General features: G+C 40.3%; 1 protein-coding gene across 1 annotated transcript in view; it reads right to left on the bottom strand.

Annotated features, from left to right (window-relative positions):
- Nucleotides 1-9,956: 9,956 nt before the first annotated feature.
- The window catches only part of BAALC (BAALC binder of MAP3K1 and KLF4), a 68,193-nt gene continuing 58,241 nt past the window's right edge, over nt 9,957-19,908 (bottom strand). The window contains exon 3 of the mRNA XM_081266661.1: nt 9,957-12,214. Coding sequence (XP_081122787.1) covers nt 12,104-12,214 — 111 coding nt within the window. The 3' untranslated portion in view covers nt 9,957-12,103. The remainder of the gene's footprint in view (nt 12,215-19,908) is intronic.

Raw genomic sequence — 19,908 nt, 5'->3', positions numbered from 1 at the left:
GTGAAAAGGTAGCAGCATCTTTTTCAATTTGCTTAATTGCTGATGAGACTGAAGATCTTCTGGTGTATAATTGGACACTTAAGTTTCTTTCTTTTCTTTTTTATTATTAGTTATTCAAAACATTACAAAGCTCTTGACATATTTCATACATTTGATTCAAGCAGATTATGAACTCCCATTTGTACCCCGTATACATATTGCAGATTCACATCGGTTCCGCATCCACTTTTTTACATACTGCCATACTAGTGTCAAGTGTAGTATCTGTTCTTATCAGTTTAAGTTTCTTTCTGCCTGTTTATCTTTTTTACTTTTGGTTCTTCTTCTTCTCATTTTAAAAAATGTGTATCCAATATATAACTTTGGCAAAAATGTACATAGATCAAGTTTAAAGACAGAGAAGTTTTTTTAAAAAATATTTTAATGTAGTTACCTATCTATTCTCTTCTCACCTTCTCAAAGATAATTAACTCCGTGGACAATGACCTGGCCCTTTCAGCATCAACCTTACCCTCTATAGAATCATTGCAACAGATGAGAAATGGACTCTAGTCTGTCCCCACATGAAAAACAAAACAAAACAAACTCTCCTTGACCCTTCATCTTTTTCTAACTACTGTCCTCTTTTGAGAAATTTTGCTATGAAGTAAAGCAAAACGGTTATTTACTTCCTCTCCTCCTGTGTATACTCATTTCATTATTATCTTAAATCATCTGAAGTTGTTGGGATCATTCTTTGTTTTTATTGTCTGTTTCTTCTATTTAAACATCAGCTCTATGATGACAGGGACCAAGTCTGTTTTATCTCAACTTCTGGCACATTGAAGCTTCTCAATAGAATAATGAAAGAGTGAATAAATGCTTAAATTTAAAAATTAGGTCATACTTGTAATTAGCCTACTCAGAAAATTTTCCTGAGATTGACTACTTCTCAGACTGGCAGGACAGGGTAAGATCTTCTGTATTTCAGTAATTCCTGAAAAGAACAAGAAAACCAGACATCTGGAAATATAATTTGGAGCAGAGTTTGCAAAATCAAATGTCTCTGGCAAGTGACAAGAAATAGAGGTTATCATGTGCAAGCCACAGTGAGTGGTCAGTATCATCACAATCCAGAGACCCCAGCTCTGGCCCATGAAGAGTTAGCAGCTCCAGCCAACTGTGGCCAAGTGGCATTGACAGTACAAGAGGGAAAGATCTTCCCAAGTTTTCAAAAGGGCTGGGGTTGTGGCTCGGTGGTAGAGCACTTGTTTAGCATGTGTGAGGACCTGGGTTCGATTATCGGCACCACCACATATAAATAAATAAAATCAAGGTCCATCATCAACAACAAAAATATTTAAAAAGAATAAAATCAAGGCATTTGCAGGTAAATGGATGGAGTTAGAGAAGATAACACTAAATGAAGTTAGCCAATCCTCAAAAAACAAATGTCAGATGTTTCCTCTGTTATAAGGAGGTTGATTCATAGTGGGGTAGGAAGGGGGGAGCATGGGAGGAATAGACGAACTGTAGATAGGGCAGAGGGGTGGGAGGGTAAGGGAAGAGGGCAGGGGGTTAACAAGAATGGTGGAATGTGATAGACATTATTATCCAAAGTACCTGTATGGAGAGACAAATTGGTCAACATACTTTATATACAACCAGATATGAAAAATTGTGCTGTATATGTGTAATAAGAATTGTAATGCATTCTGCTGTCATTGATCTCTTATTTTTTATTTTTAAAAAGTTTGTGTACCAACTAGAATTGGGTTTGGCTGTGAATAGTGACTTGAAGCAGCAGCTTAGGTGAAGTAAAAATGTCTTTTTCTAACACACACACAGGCTTAAGGGTATCCAGGGCTCATGGGACTTGTTGCTTGGTGTGGCATGGCTTTCATTCTTTAAGTCATTTGCAGGCATAATGGGCAGATGTGACTCCAGCCATTACTGCCTCATTCTAGGCAGCAGGAAGCAAAAGAGAAAGGAAAGCCCTGGTATTCTTTTATAAGAATTCCTGAGAGCTTCCATTCCTCACTTTCATCATTTCATTTGGAAACTGGCAAATATAATCTTCTTCAAAATGAACTAGCTGTGCCTATCTAAGGAAGAAGGGGAGAATGCGGATCAGAATTCTAAATCGGGAGTCTCTGCCAGAGCTGGCTATTTATGTGAAATTCTTACGTTTTTACTGAGAAGCAGAACATGTCAAATATAGCATGTCCATCATCTGCTCTCAGCAGAGGAGTTGCCAGCAGTGGGAGCTGGGAACCCTGCTTAGAGGAACAAATGCGAATGGTGTGCATTTCTGTGACATGTGGTACAACCAGCAAGTGTGGACTGATGAGGGTCAAACAGACGAAGGTTAGCAAGGTTTAGATGGGGAATGCAAACAGGAATGTGTGTGGTCAGCTTGGAGGGTGGGGAGCACTGTAAAGATGGGCAGTGCGGAAAGGGTGAGGAGGTACAGCCTCCCCCACCCCCCAGGGGATTGGCAGTGGCCTGGGAGGACCCTGCTTCCCTCCCCTTAAGTCTAGGCAATTATTCTAAGGGGTACAATTTCCACCTCCTTTGAATTCTAAAGTCACTTTGCCAAAGGTATCTTCTTATACCAGGTCATGGTCACCCTTTCTGGAGGGATGACCAGAGCCAAACTCTCCAGTCAAGAGCTCACCAGTCCTCTCCAATAGCCTAAGTCACCCTGTTATACTTGGGCTTGGCCCAGTCTCGGGCTCAGTGAGAATTCCCTCTAAGTGCTGAGTCTCCCAGCCAGGCTGACCTTATTTCTCTGAGAGGCATCAGGTTATGGTGGAAAGCACTGATTTTTACAGGTACACTTCCTTCTCTTTTTGTCTTAGCATGATTGTCTACTGGCTGAGCAGACTATAAATACTTTCTTAGTGTAAATTGTAGCTAAGAGCATTCTTAAATAACAAGGGTGTTTTTTAAGATTCATAGGGGTCACTTATGTAAAAGATTTGGGGTTTCATTTGTTTTGGTCCTAGGGGTTGAACTCTGGGGCATTCTATCACTGAACTACATCCCCATCCCTTTTTACATTTTATTGAGTCAGGGTCTCTAAATTGCTGAGGCAGGCCTTGAACTCAGGGTCCTCCCGCCTCAGACTCCTGAGTTGCCAGGATTACAGGAGTGTACTAACTCAACTCTGCCTGTAAAAAGGCCTTTGTTGAAACTTAAATTTAGTGAAGAGTTATTAAAAAAAAATTTTAAGGAGAGGCCGCTGTGAGGAGCTCCGCGCTCTAGCCGCCGCCCTCCGTTGCCCTCGCTCCCGGCGCAGATCACTAGGCAATGCTGAACTGACGTGGATCTGGGACAAACAGTCTGGGCCTCTCAGAACACATACTGAGCCCGAATCAGCTGAATTCAAGCTCCCGTTCGCCTGCTTCCTGCAGACAAACAGCTGTGACTCAGCACTAATCCATCCGGCTGAAACAACTGGTCGGCCCTTCTGTTCCTACGGAGGTAAATGCCAACCGAGCCTTCATAGGTAGTGGCCACAGGTTTGAAACGGGGCTTGGGAGAGACAGTAAGGACCCACCTGTTGCATTGGTCACCCGGCAAAGGGAAACGAACTGTCGCCATTTGCAAGAGACACCACCATGGCAGAGAACTGACGTCACCAGACTGCGGCGGAGGAGATAACTTCATTGAAACCAGCGGCTACAGGTGTGTAATTCCCTAACCTTCCCTCTCCACACAGCGGGGAAACCTTAAGGGCCCCTCCCAGCTCTCTCATAAGGGCCCCCCCCAGCTCTCCCGTGAGCGTGATAGCCAGACAGAGGGAATCAGAAGTGGCTCGGGACCCGCAGCGCGGAACTCCCGGCTACCGCTCCCACCAGTGCTGACAACTGAGGTCTCTTGCACCAGCTACCGGGGGCGTGGCTACCGGAGGGCAAGTAAAATTTGCTGAGGATTCTCAGCCCCAAGCTCTACAAACTTAGGGTCTGAGGGAATGGCAAACTGGAAGAGTGTGCCCAGTCATTCATGAAAACAGGGCTCCTGGGAGCAGCAGACCTGGCGTGTAGCCAGTATTGTGGTGAGTGGCACCCATGAGAGGGGCCTGGCTAGAGGAAAAGTGGGGAAGTGACTAGACAAGAGGAGGCCCTAGGCACTCAGGATTGGAGACTCGCCCAGTCTGGGAGGAGGAGCTGCTGCACAGTGATTGGTTCCCGCGTATTGACAGGAGAAACTTGGCCTGGTGGGCACAGTGCCACCTACTGGAAGAGAAGTTAATCAAACTCTAAGACTGCATTTATTAGTGTTTTTTTTTCTCTCTTGTTTGATTTGGGTTTTTTCTTTCATTTTCATTTTTCTTGTTTTTTAAATTTTTTTTCTTATTTTAATATTTAAAAATTTTTTTTCTTTTTTTCTTTCCTATTTTTTTTTGTCTTTTCATTTCTTTTCATTTTTCTTATCCCCCCTTCCTTGAATTCTACCTGTTTACTCTCATTCTCTTTAGTGACTTCTTCCCTTCCCTTCTAATACCTTTCCTCCCAAGCATCAAATAAATTTATAGGAGTAAACAGTAACTCAGCAAACAGAACAAGAAGTAACATGAGCAACTTGAAAAAGCAAGGAAGAAAAGGAGTACAAACAATGCAGGACAGCCTAAATATTGAGGAGGACCTAGAGTCATCAGAAAAATGGTCATATAAAGAAATCAAGGAATACCTTAGATGGAATGGAACCTTAAAGAGGATACGAGACAGCAAATTCAAGCAGCGAAAGAACACATTGAGAATGAATTACACAAACGGATAAAAGTTAAGCATCTTTATCAGGAGATAGAGATTGTAAAAAATAATCAAACAATAATTCTAGAAATGAAGGAAATGATAAACCAAATTAAAAACTCAATTGAGAGTATCACTAACAGAGTGGAGCAAGTAGAAGACAGAACGTCAGATAATGAAGACGAAATATATCATCTTGAAAACAGTCTAGCCAACTCAGAAAGGCTGGTAAAAAATCACGAGAAAAACATCCAAGAGTTATGGGATAACATAAAAAAACCAAACTTACGATTCATCGGGATAGAAGAAGGTACAGAGATTCAAACCAAGGGAATGAGTAACCTGCTGAATGAAATAATTACAGAAAACTTTCCAGAAATAAAAAAGGAAACAGATATACAAATTGAAGATGCATACAGGACACAGAGCACACAAAATCACAGTAGACCAATGCCAAGACATTGTTATGAAGATATCCAATATACAGAACAAAGAGAAACTATTAAAAGCTACAAGAGAAAGGAGACAGATTACATTCAGGGGTAAACCAATAAGGTTAACAACGGATTTTTCATCACAGACGCTGAAAGCAAAAAGGTCATGGAACAATGTATTTCAAACACTGAAAGACAATGGATGCCAACCAAGAATTCTGTATCCAGCAAAATTAAGCTTCAGGTATGACAACGAAATAAAGATCTTTCATGATAAACAAAAGTTACAAGAATTTGCATCCAGAAAACCAGCATTGCATAGCATTTTGAGCAAAACACTACACGAGGAAGAAATGAAAAACAATAACCAAAACCATCAGTGGGAAGTGCCTCGGTAAAGACAGAGGGCAAGGGGAAAGATAATCATGGAGAAACGAACTCAATTTTTTTAAAAGATAAATAATCTAACATGGATGGAAGTACAAACCATATATCAATAGTAACTCTGAATGTTAATGGCTTAAACTCTCCAATAAAGCGACATAGGCTGGTATCATGGTTTAAAAAAACAAATCCAACAATATGCTGCCTCCAGGAGACACATCTGATTGGAAAAGACATACACAGGCTGAAGATGAAAGGATGGGAAAAAAATACCACGCGCACGGTCCTCGTAAGCAAGCAGGGGTGGCCATCCTCATATCAAATAAAATCAACTTCAAGACTAAGTTAATCAAAAGGGATAAGGAAGGACATTATATACTGTTAAAAGGAACCATTCACCAACAAGACATAACAATTATCAATATTTATGCACCAAATAATGGTGCTGCGACATTCATAAAACAAACTCTCAAGTTCAAGAATCAAATAGACCACAACACAATAATTATGGGTGACTTCAACACACACCTCTCTCGCCATTGGACATATCCTCCAAACAAAAGTTGAATAAAGAAACTATAGAACTCAATATCACAATCAATAACCTAGACTTAACTGACATATATAGAATATATCAACCATCATCAAATGGATATACTTTTTTCTCAGCAGCACATGGATCCTTCTCAAAAATAGACCATATATTATGCCATAGGGCAACCCTCAGTAAATATAAAGGGGTGGAGATAATACCATGCATTTTATCTGATCATAATGGAATGAAACTGGAAATCAATGATAAAAGAAGGAAGGAAAAATCCTACATCACATGGAAAATGAACAATATGTTACTGAATGATCAATGGGTTACAGAAGACATAAAGGAGGAAATCAAAAAATTCTTAGAGATAAATGAAAATACAGACACAACATATTGGAATCTATGGGACACAATGAAAGCAGTTTTAAGAGGGAAATTCATTGCCTGGTGGTCATTCCTCAAAAAAAGAAAAAACCAACAAATAAATGAGCTCACACTTCATCTCAAAGCCCTAGAAAAGGAAGAGCAAAACAACAGCAAATGTAGCAGAAGGCAAGAAATAATTAAAATCGGAGTGGAAATCAACGAAATGGAAACAAAATAAACTATTGAAAAAATTAAAACTAAAAGTTGGTTCTTCGAAAAAATAAATAAGATCGACAGACCTTTAGCCATGCTAACGAAGAGAAGAAGAGAGAGAACTCAAATTACTAAATACGGGATGAAAAAGGCAATATCACAACAGATGCTACAGAAATACAGAAGACAATTAGAAATTATTTTGAAAACCTATATTCCAATAAAATAGAAGAAAGTGAAGACATCGATAAATTCCTTAAGTCATATGACTTGCCCAGACTGAGTCAGGAGGATACACACAATTTGAACAGACCAATATCAATGGATGAAATTGAAGAAGCCATCAAAAGACTACCAACCAAGAAAAGCCCAGGACCGGATGGGTATACAGTGGAGTTTTACAAAACCTTTAAAGAAGAATTAATACCAATACTTTTCAAGTTATTTCAGGAAATAGAAAAAGAGGGAGCTCTTCCAAATTCATTCTATGAGGCCAACATCACCCTGATTCCGAAACCAGACAAAGACACCTCAAAGAAAGAAAACTATAGACCAATATCTCTAATGAACCTAGATGCAAAAATCCTCAATAAAATTCTGGCGAATCGGATACAAAGGCACATCAAAATTGTGCACCATGATCAAGTAGGATTCATCCCTGGGATGCAAGGATGGTTCAATATACGGAAATCAATAAATGTTATTCACCACATCAATAGACTTAAAGATAAGAACCATATGATCATCTCGATAGATGCAGAAAAAGCATTCGACCAAGTATAGCATCCCTTTATGTTCAAAACATTAGAAAAACTAGGGATAACAGGAACTTACCTCAACATTGTAAAAGCTATCTATGCCAAGCCTCAGGCTAGCATCATTCTGAATGGAGAAAAGTTGAAGGCATTCCCTCTAAAGTCTGGAACAAGACAGGGATGCCCTCTCTCACCACTTCTATTTAATTTAGTCCTTGAAATACTAGCCAGAGCAATTAGACAAAAGAAATTAAAGGCATAAAAATAGTGATAACTTAAGTTCTTCTTTTCCTATTTGTGGACGACATGATTCTATACCTAGAAGACCCAAAAGGATCTACAAAGAAACTACTAGAACTAATAAATGAATTCAGCAAAGTGGCAGGATATAAAATCAACATGCATAAATCAAAGGCATTTCTGTATATCAGTGACAAAACTTCTGAAATGGAAATGAGGAAAAACACTCCATTCACAATATCCTCAAAAAAAATAAAATATTGGGAATCAACCTAACAAAAGAGGTGAAAGACCTATACAATGAAAACTACAGAACCCTAAAAAGAGACATAGAAGAAGACCTCAGAAGATGGAAAAATATACCCCGTTCATGGATAGGCAGAACTAACATTATCAAAATGGCGATATTACCAAAAGTTCTCTATAGGTTTAATGCAATGCCAATCAAAATCCCAACGGCATTTCTTGTAGAAATAGAGAAAGCAATCATGAAATTCATATGGAAAAATAAAAGACCCAGAATAGCAAAAGCAATTCTAAGCAGGAAGTGTGAATCAGGCGGTATAGCGATACCAGATTTCAAACAGAGCAATAGTGACAAAAACAGCATGGTACTGGTACCAAAACAGGCGGGTGGACCAATGGTATAGAATAGAGGACACAGAGACTAATCCACAAAGTTACAACTATCTTATATTTGATAAAGGGGCTAAAAGCATGCAATGGAGGAAGGATAGCATCTTCAACAAATGGTGCTGGGAAAACTGGAAATCCATATGCAACAAAATGAAACTGAATCCCTTTCTCTCGCCATGCACAAAAGTTAACTCAAAATGGATCAAGGAGCTTGATATCAAATAAGAGACTCTGCGTCTGATAGAAGACAAAGTTGGCTCTGATCTACATATTGTGGGGTCGGGCTCCAAATTTCTCAATAGGACACCCATAGCACAAGAGTTAACAACTAGAATCAACAAATGGGACTTACTTAAACTAAAAAGTTTTTTCTCAGCAAGAGAAACAATAAGAGAGGTAAATAGGGAGCCTACATCCTGGGAACAAATTTCTACTCCTCACACTTCGGATAGAGCCCTAGTATCCAGAGTATACAAAGAACTCAAAAAATTAGACAATAAGATAACAAATAACCCAATCAACAAATGGGCCAAGGACCTGAACAGACACTTCTCAGAGGAGGATATACAATCGATCAACAAGTACATGAAAAAATGCTCACCATCTCTAGCAGTCAGAGAAATGCAAATCAAAACCACCCTAAGATACCATCTCACTCCAGTAAGATTGGCAGCCACTATGAAGTCAAACAACAAGTGCTGGCGAGGATGTGGAGAAAAGGGTACACTTGTACATTGCTGGTGGGACTGCAAATTGGTGCGGCCAATTTGGAAAGCAGTTTGGAGATTCCTGGGAAAGCTGGGAATGGAACCACCATTTGACCCTGCTATTGCCCTTCTCGGACTATTCCCTGAAGACCTTAAAAGAGCATGCTACAGGGATACTGCCACATCGATGTTCATAGCAGCACAATTCACAATAGCTAGACCGTGGAACCAACCCAGATGCCCTTCAATAGATGAATGGATAAAAAAAAATGTGGTATTTATACACCATGGAATATTACGCAGCACTAAAAAATGACAAAATCATGGAATTTGCAGGGAAATGGATGGCACTAGAGCAGATTATGCTTAGTGAAGCTAGCCAATCCCTAAAAAACAAATACCAAATGTCTTCTTTGATATAATGAGAGCAACTATGAACAGAGCAGGGAGGAAGAGCAGGAAGAAAAGATTAACATTAAACAGAGACATGAGATGGGAGGGAAAGGGAGAGAAAAGGGAAATTGCATGGAAATGAAGGGAGACCCTCATTGCTATACAAGATTACCTATAAGAGGTTGTGAGGGGAATGGGAAAATAAACAAGGAGAGAAATGAATTACAGTAGATGGGGTAGAGAGAGATGTGAGGGAAGGGGAGGGGGGATAGTAGGGGATAGGAAAGGTAGCAGAATACAACAGTTACTAATAGGGCATTATGTAAAATTGTGGATGTGTAACCGACGTGATTCTGCAATCTGCATTTGGGGTAAAACTGGGAGTTCATAACCCACTTCAATCTAATGTATGAAATATGATATGTCAAGAGCTTTGTAATGTTGTGAACAACCAATAAAAAAAAGAAAGAAAAAAAAATTTTAAGGCTCCAGTAAAAATTCTTTATAACCATCTATATATTTGAAATTAAGGACTTTATTGGCACAAACTCTGCAATGGAAAGTATTAACCCAGTAGGATGGATAGTAAGAATCAGCTCCTGTCTTAAACACACATGAAAAAAGATGAATTTTCAGTGCCATGGTTTAGCTTCTGGCCACCACCCCAGTGGAATCCAGATTGTTCTGCGGAGGGCCAGATCACATGCTCTCTATGCCGTTCTCCCCCAGAAGTGAGAAAGCGTTTCTATACACAGACACCTATACACACAGAAGACCCAATGAACTGAGAGGAATAAGGTTATAAAGAGAAGCTGGGCTTAGCCATAGCCCATAGTACAGTGACTGGACAGCACACATACCCTGGAGGGACAAGCCCTTGAATTTATGAGACCATTGCCAACCTCACAGTTGGGGGTGCCTGTTGAGTGATGCCACTGCACACATAGAAGTCACACATTTTACTTGTTTGTAAAAATTTCAGAACATAAATTTCCCCAAAAGCCCTTTAACAAGGAATCAAAATGACAAAGGTTTAGAAAGTGTGATTTTTGTATATGGTAAAGGCTTATACAGTGATCGGGTAGTTTGACATAAATCTACCCTTGGCATAAAAGCGAGATTCCACTGCAGAGCCACTCACAGCATACAATATACCTTAGGGTCTAAGTCGATCTTCTAATTAAGTTTGCTATTGGATTCAGCATGTGCCGTTGTAATTGGCTGAACAGCAAATCCCTCAACATCTGCATACTAGCTGGCACAGGTTTGGCATTTAATGTTCAATTACTAAATGTGTCTTCTATAAATGAAATGAACAAATAAAGCTACTTGTGTTTGAGGACTAATAGCAGATGAGTGGTTGAGTATCTGAATTTTAGCCTGCTTATGTTAGTTTTCTGGACTATGTTACATAAACACACCATCGGGCTGCCTATTTCTGCTAAATGTGGTTTATTGGTAGTTTTGTACAACTTTAACCCTACCTTTTCCAATCTTAGTCATGTCAATAATCCTTTAAAAATCATGCTACATTATTTCAAAGGAAAATGTCAAGCTGAACATATTTTTAAAAAGTGCTAGAAAATTATTCCTATCAAAACCTCATTTCACTGTGTTAGTTTCCTATTCTAACACAGTGCTTATCCGTCTAATGTCAATGTGAATACACATCAACCAGGTACTGGTTTTCTAAAGTAATTACTTTGCAGATACCAAGATGATCAAGTCCTGGGGCTGTGCACAGAGAGGCCAAAGGGAAGCCATGTGTGCTGCCGCATGTTCCTGGGTGACCTCCCTCCTGTGAGCAGTATCCAGTCTTTGATTAAAATTGCAAATGACCCAAATGGAGAGGGGGGGAAAAAAATCTTCGAGAAGGAAAGGGAACCAGAAAGCTAAGAAAAAAATGCAATGTTGGGCTGAGTCCTTGTGGGGGAGGTGTCCCAAGTTGGATGCATAGGTCACAAAGATCATGTCATTTACAGTTCAGAGGCCAACATATGGACACCAGCTTAGGACCTTTCAGGCCAATGAAAACACGTCTGACCATGTCAGAGACCTTCCAAAGATACTCCAGTGGAGTTAGTGTCTATGAAACTGGATCTAATCTGAGCTAAGGAAACAAGAATAACAGAGTTTTCCTGTTTCTCAGGTTCTGATATATTTGGGTTGGGAGCTGGGTGAAAGCCAGCTTTTAAGTGAAAACAGTATGTTTTATTATGACACTATTTAAAAAAAAAAACAAAAAACAAACTTGCCTAAAACTGTTCACTGCCAAAGCCAAGAGAGCTTGGCACTGGTGTGTAAATTTCTCACGCAGGAATTCCATTCCTCCTACTGAACTTTTGGATAAACCAACCTGTGGCTTTCTTTCCACTTCTACACCAGAGCCTATTACAGGGAGTGCAAAGAGCCAAACCTAACCATACATTTGGCAACTTATTAAAAGATTCAAGGGCTGTTCAATACAATCACTTTATGTGACAAACAGGAGGCTGAGAAAGTCCCAACAGCTCAGGTAGTTTTTTTTGTTTTGTTTTGTTTTTTTTGTTTTGTTTTTTGCGGCCGGGTAAAACCATCTCTTTCAGCAGTGTCCACATACAGTAAATGGGGCTCCCTTCTTCAAGGTTGCTTGATGAGATCCAGTACCATGAAGGGCACTTCAGAAGTCCCTCGGCTCTTCTACTCAGAGGACATTCTGCTAATTGACACAGTTCTTTGTGATTCTTTTACTTCTGTCCATCTGTCGGATGCTGTCTGTAACGTTAATGGTGACTTCTTTTGCAGACATCCTCTTGGTATCTCTTTTAGCCTGTTTAAAAAAAAGTTTGAAACAGTGAATTGAGTTACTAAGAGATCAAAAAATCCTCACATTGACATTAATTTCTGATAATTGTTACAAACACACAGGTCAGAAGAATGACCTACAGGAACACATGTAAGTTCCTACTCAGTGGTATTTTAAGTTAAATTTATTTAGTACATGAAAATATAACAATTGTACATATTAAATGGGGTATCATGTTTCTATATATGCATACACTTATTTTCAGAGGTTTCTCTGAGTTTCCAATGCCAGGTTCTCGCCTAGTGAGAACCTGGCAACAGACATATTCATTATTGAGCAAATGAATTTGCTAACGTCCATCAAAAGATAAAAGTTCTCAGTTGGCTTTAATAGGGTGCTTAAGTTTTTGAGCTCTGGAGTCAGACTTTGGTTCAAATACAGTCTATATCATTCACAATGGGCAGTTATTTTTTAAAATGTTGCTAATCTTATATTTCCTCACCTGTAAAATGGGGAATAATATTATCTACCTCACAAGGTTGTTATGGTACATTCATTGTTTTATTTAATCCTTATATTACCATACTGCCTGTTTCTAAATAAAAATGGTGGGGGAAAAACTCTTGCAGAGTAGAATTATTCCATGTCTAAGTAAAGACGGATCAGTGATAAAGCCTAGGATTAACTTTAAGTATTAAAGCATTAAGTAAATTATAAGCTCTTCAATATGTGCCCACCCACCACTTCTCCCAAGGTGAAAATGACTAACTAGAAGTGGGGGTTATTTCCTGCCCAATCCACTCAACTGTAAGCATGGAGTGACTTGAGATGAGCCTTTCAAGACGTCTCCCCAGGGATGCGTGAGGTTATGTGCTGCCCATCCCCCCTCCAGGGAGGACCTGCTGCCCGGCTCCAGGGAATACTGTCAGCAGACAGCTTATAGTTGTCCCTTCAGGAGTGACTTCAGCTTCAGAGAGCCACCTCACTCAAGGTTGAACTTTTGTAGGTGGTCCAGTGTGGTGATGAAAGGAAGGAAATAAAGACTTGACCCTTTTGGCCTAAGGTAGGCCAGGTCTGGTGTGCCATTCAGCTGCAGAGCTCCCATGGGAGCTGACAGAGGCTGCTGTCTGTCTGTACGGTGGCTCATCTTCCCTTTCCACAGGTGGTGACCCTAGGGGCACTTCTTACTGAATATCCTGTGTAATGATACATCAGTCTGCTTCCTGGAAAACAGTCTCAGATCCTGTGGAGCAGCTCTTATGGAGCAAGGATCTGTCCATGCTGGGTGTGAGTCTGGAGTTGCTAGATGTCTGTTTTTCATTCAGCATGGCCCCTAAGCACAAGCCAACCATGTCATCCATAGGGCATCCAAAGAAATGGTGGACTGTTCCACCACTGGACAAAAAATAAGCAGCTCTGAGTTTATTAATAAATTATAGGTAGGTTTCTGTCATGTCAAATAAAACCTGTATATTTGTAGTGGCCGCTGGTGATGCCCCCTCCACGTTCCATTTATTCAGCTGATGCCTCTGGCTCCCAGCTACTAAGCCTTGGCTCTTAACTACTCACAGTAGCACTTTTCCAGAAACTGTCATATGATTGGAGCCACCTACCCCAGAAATGCCAAAGAGGTTACACACAAATTCCTGGCCCTATCCAGTGTCTGATTATTGGGAATAAAAAAAAATCTGGTTTTGGGGGGGGGGGAGACTGTGAAGAATGAAATTTTGCCAGGCATGGTGGTACATGCCTATAATCCCAGCAGCTCAGGAGGCTGAGGCAGGAGGATAATGAGTTCAAAGCCAGCCTCAGTAAAAGGTGCTAAGCAATTCAATGAGACCTTGTCTCTAAATAAAATACAACATGGGTCTGGGGATGTGGTTCAGAGGTTAAGTGCCCCTAAATTCAATCCCAGGTATCCCCCCCCCCCCGCAAAGTGCTACCTCTTCTGCTTCATAGCTACAAATCTGTAGCCACTCATGTTCCAGAGCTGCTTATAGTAGAAAGATAAGTCCAAACTACAACTGCTCAGCTCAGCTCTCATGCTTGCTGAACTTGATCCTCTGTCCTGACCTTCTGCCCCCACTAACATGCAAGTTTCAATCAATCCCTTGCATCTTAGGCCAGGTTTCCAAGAAGCAGAGCCTAAGATAATTGAGTGATCTGAGGGGCATCAAGGAAAATTTCAACTATCGCTTTAGACTTATTCATTAACTTTAAGAATAGGATTTCACTATTTTCCTCTTAATGTTCCTGGCACCTCTCATCAATCCTGAGACATAGGAGGCCCTCAATTTAACTTTGAGTAGATGGATGGATGGAGGGATGGATGGATGAATGAACAAATAAGCACCCTGCCCTTATCCATGTTCTTTTGCTTTAAAAACCATTAGTCGGTACTGTCTAGATTTCTGTCTTACACTGAGGTCTTTGAAGCTGGAACTTGAATCAGGACTAGCATTTACTTCCTACCTGTTAATCACACAGGTGCTGTGCAGGAAAAGAAGGCACCAATGCTGTGTCCTAAAGAAAGATGTGGTGATGGTGAGGCCAGTTCCATTGGACTTCCATTTGGGGCATTATTACTTGAATGCTTTGAAAACAGGAGCAGGGAATAGACAGAGGCCATGATTGAAATGAGCTAAATTGCTGGCAGAGTCCCCCTAAGTTGGTGGGGGATAAGAGTTTTCCAGAATAGAAATACAAACTTTACAAACTACAAAAGTACTTTTCTTTAGAACAATATTGGCAAGATTTTACAAATGGTTATTTAAGATTATACACAGAAAATGTTCTGTTGTATTTTGGTCAATTTTTAAGTTTAAAAAAATCTGAGCAAAAATTCAGTAGTTGGATGATTCTGCATTTCTAAGCCTGTGTAAAGAGTCGAAGGGTACAAAATCCTTAGAGCAGCCACTGAATCACAACTATAGTGGGACAGTTTCTTAAATCTGTGGATCATAAGTCTGTACCATGGAATGTTCAGGGCATAAGCCTTGGAGTCAGACCTGGACCTAGTGCAAAACTTGCTTTAACCTAAGTCTTATTCTCTTACCTGAAAAACGGGGAAATAATGCCTGCTTCTTAGATATTTGGAGAGAATTAAGTGTGTCACTTAGCATTGAAAAAGTGATCAATTCTGGTTTGCCTAAGACTGTCCCATTTTAAAATAAAAGTCCCACATTGCAGAATCTTCTCCAGGCCCTAACAAATCAAGACACTTAGCCACCCCTGTTATAGCTATTGTCATTAAATTCATTTGAAAAGTTGTGTCAGGAAACATACCAAATTGATGTCATCATTTTAATATAAGGTTTTTTATAACTACTACTTCTAAATGGCAACGACAATAATAATTCTAAAAGATACCCTTTTGGATAAAGGAAAACTAGAGTTCTGTAGTTCAGTTATAAGCCCAGAAGTTTCAAGCCACAAAGAAATCCACTTGCAAATAATTACTGTATTAAGTTTAACAAAGTAAACAATTAAAACAACAATGTGTTTTCTTGGAAACATTTTTTAAAAGAAAAGCTTTAGAATCTGAAAGCTTTGGAGTTAATTGAAAGGTACCCACTCCATTTACAGCTGTGAGATATCAAGGTGGTTGGTAGTCACTATAACCTAGTTACAACTTGGAAAGTTTACAATCCAAGCCCAGAGAAGAGCAAGAAAGACTACAATTCTAGGTACGTGCTCTAAGGAGGCAGGGATGTAGTTCAGTGATAGAGCACTTGCACAGCATGCATGAGGCCCAGGGTTCAATACCCAGGGCAACAACAACAAAAAAAGGTGGGGATCTTCATGCCTTCCAATGAAAAAATAGAGCTACATAGGTACAAGGAAAAATTATGACATTTTGTCCCCCAGGTCACTTTATATAACAGATTTGTTCCCCCTTTTACATGGTATTTAACAAATACCACATAAATGTATTTATTCCCACACCCCCCTTTTAATGATAGGAAAAGAAAATATGTCCCTATTGTAATCAGTGGCTTTTAAAAATCCTATGGTTCTCAATTTGATGAGAAAATCCTATTTGGCACCTTTTTCTTTTACAGCTGTCTGCTAATTCAATCCTTTCTACACTTCTAATATTCTTGTTTTGTGAGCTCTGTCACCATTGACACCTCTTGTTTCTCACCTAGTCTGACAGCTTTTCTATTCTCTTGCCTCATTTTAATTTCTGCAAGCTTAATATCCTGTGAATCATGAATTTTAGTCTTTCTGGTACTGCCTCTTTAATTAAAAGTCATTTATTGGCTGCCATTTCTCAAGGGTAACCAGATTGACTGTGATCACTTCTTGGCAGTCTCCAACCCAGATGGAACAGTTTCTCTTGGGGTTCAGAAGTCAGGGAGTGATCCAGCTCATTCCCCATGGAGGTAGAGACAGCCTGGCTGCTCTATGGAGAACCGGACTCGGGACAGCTATTAAATTTGCTCAGTCTTTTCTCAGTTTCCCTCCAAATGGAAGTAGATATTTTCTCAGCTTTGTTTGGATTCCATAAATGTCTGCACCTAATATGGAATAATAGTACAAACCTTTTCACAGATCTTTGCAGATAACTAAAGCAGGACTTACTGAGATTTGATTTATCAGACACTGTTTTTTTTCTACATTACTAATATATAAACTTTTTATTGGTACTAGGATTTAAACTCAAGGGTACTCTACAAATGAGCTATATCCCCAGCTCTTTTTTATTTTGAGACAGAATTTCACTAAATTGCCTAAGCTGGCCTCAAACTTACAATCTCCTGCCTCAGCCTCCCAAGTAGCTGGGATGACAGGCATTGTCTAATACACCTGGCTATATTACTGTTTTTAAAGTATAAGAACAATACATAATTATGGTAAAAAAAATTAAAGAGTAGAGAAGGGCACAGTGAAAAATAACTCTTGATTCCAGGCTTTGGCCCCTTGAGCTGTCCCCACAGATAATCCTGGCTACTAACTTTCTGTGGAGTGTTGCAGGGATTTTCTAAACATATACCATCAGAGTGCTATTATTCTCTCCCCCAGCACTCTACTTTCATCCTGGCCTCTAACCACAGCTTGAACTGTATATTTATTTGCTTACTCATTTTTTGTTTTACTATCTCATCAGATTACAAACTTTAAGAAGGTCAGGACCCATTTATTTTGCTCACTACAGTATCCCTAGCATCTAACTTAATGTTTGTCACATAATAGAAACCTAATAAATAATTGGAGAAACACATGTGAGAAGTTAAATCTTCAGAAAGAAAAGGCAAGAGAAATCTCAAGAGAACTTGTTTGCATTGCTCCACCTAAATGCCCAACAGCTTTCCTCCTGGATTTCAATTATGTCCATAAGATTGTTCCTTGCAACATCCCTGAGAGACAGATGAGAATCTTACTGTATTTGACTTCAGCTATCTCACTGCAAAATCATACAGGCTAATGCAATTTGCCCAAGGCCAACATCATTGGTGGTGAGTTGAACTAGAGACGGCGGCCCCAGGTCCCACATCCAGTCTCCCACAGTTTTGCCAAAGCTCACTAACTTTTCCATTACTATACCTCAGATAATGAGAAGCAAGGACATGTGGTTTGGAGGTAGACAGATGGGAGTTGGAATTCTAGCATAGCCAAATTGTTACTCCCTGGGCCATGTTGGCCAATATTCAGCTTCTGAGCCTCTTTTCTCAGATGGGGAAGGACAATGTTTACCTTTCACTGCTGTAAGGGCGAAAGATAACGCCATATATAGTGCCTGGCACATAGTAGGAACTCCATTTTTCCTCTTTGCTTCTGCCTCAGAATATTGAAGACCAGTGCCTTGCAAGTGGCAACTCAAGATGTTTGACTTCTTTTGAGTCAGGTCTCCATTAAAGCAATACTGACAATAAGAAACCTCTAGTTGTTCCCAAATTCCATATATTGGTTTGCTGTTTCATGATTTTCATAGCACTAAGGTGAAGCCAATCCAGGAATATTCCATCTTAGCAACTCTACTAGGGGCCAGCTGTTCATCTTGGAAGACAGGGATCAGACTTTAAGGCAAAACTTTAAAGAATTCCCTAAGCTTGAGAAAGAATACTGAGCTCACCACCACCCCCTGCCCAGTTCACACTTAGAAGGGCACTTCTCCTCTTTGGTTTTTCCCCTGTGGGTTCTTTTGTTCTCTCCTTCCTTTTGATGTCTAGTGTTTGTTTTGATGTCTTGTGTTATGAGGAGAGACTCATCATGACTTTCCAATCTCTTCCCTTGGCTCTGATGACTGTTGTCCAGGAGAAATTCTAGGCTAATCCTATTCTTCCTCCTCTCTTGACCTCCTCTCTAAGCTCTGTGGGGCTTCAGCCATCCTTCTGACTGTTGGCCAGACACTGGGAGCGGGACAGAAGTAGGAAGCCCTTTAGCTAAGAGCTCTGTCCAGACAAGGGCTAATTCCTTTAGCATAGTCTGGGCATTTTGCCAAAAATAATAAAACAACTGGAAAATATGCAGCTTTTGAAGACACGAAGGCTCACTGGGATGCTGGCCACATACTTGGAGCTGTGTCTGCTTAGAGCTACGGCCACATATATATTTCTACCTTCTCTGAATTTTGTGTTTATGGAGTGTCAGGGCTTGGGATGGGAGTTCTAAGCCCAAGGAAATGGCACATGAGGGCTAGAGAATAAGCAGAGGCAGCCCTGAGTTCCTGAACAACTAATTAGCAGAAGATGAGCAATACTACAGAGCCTCCTTGCCTGCTGTTTGAGCACAGCTGGGGGACTAGGTGAAGGAGACTGAGCTAATAAGTCATCAGTCACTACAGAGTCAATAAAGTCCCAAAAGATTGAGGTAATCAAGATGCAACAGGAGAGCTCCTGACCTAGATGGTTGAGTCCAATTTGTGAAAGATCACTTTTTGCTAGTTGTTTTGCCAGGTAGCATCTATTAATACCAGGCAGAAGGCAGGGCCCAGAGGGAGTTGAGAAAGGAGGGTGTGGTCTGTTAGATGGTGCATAAAGTGGAGGAGGACTCGGAGCAGCAGGTGCTTTTTGTTCATTGTTGTGAGCTGCACCCCATCACCCTTTAGAAAGCTATTTGAAGTGTTGGATGCATCTGTGCTATACAGAGCTGCCACCCGCTATTAGTGACCTTCCAGTTCTTTCAGAGCATCAATCTGTTTGTAACTGCTTTATTTACGTTATCTGTTCCAATCCTTAGCCCAATTAAAACTGGCAGCTGCTCCAGAACAAATGCCACACCTGCTTTGCTCCCCTCCTGGATCCTTGGTTCTAGAACAGCGCTCAATGGACATGTGATGAATGGCTCTCAAGAGCACTATAGGAACCGATGAGGAAAATTTCCAAACCTAATTGGGTTGTCTTTAACACACACACTTGTCTGAATGACTAGGCCACCTTGAGCATGTGGGTAGGGCTGCAAGCTTCTCCAGAGGGGTCTTCTAGAGAAGGAAAGCTTTAAAAAGAAAATGCCAAAGAACCATCTGCCAGACAGCCTGATGGGGCACAAGGGGAACACTGTCAAGTGCTAGCACAGTTGCTCCTCTGCTTACCATGGAATTACATTTCAAGAGACCCATTGCAAGTTGAAAATATAATAAATCAAAAATGTATTTAGTACACATAATCTTCTGAACTTCATAGCTTAGCAACATGGTCCCCTTGTGATTGTTGGGCTGAGTGGGAGCTGGGGCTCCTGGCCTGCCCAGTGTGGAAGAGGACTATATCTCCTATTGA

The sequence above is a fragment of the Spermophilus citellus genome (genome assembly GCF_964194105.1).
Source record: "Spermophilus citellus genome assembly, chromosome: 14".
Lineage (NCBI taxonomy): Eukaryota > Metazoa > Chordata > Mammalia > Rodentia > Sciuridae > Spermophilus > Spermophilus citellus.
This window is presented reverse-complemented; position numbering and strand designations above follow the sequence as displayed.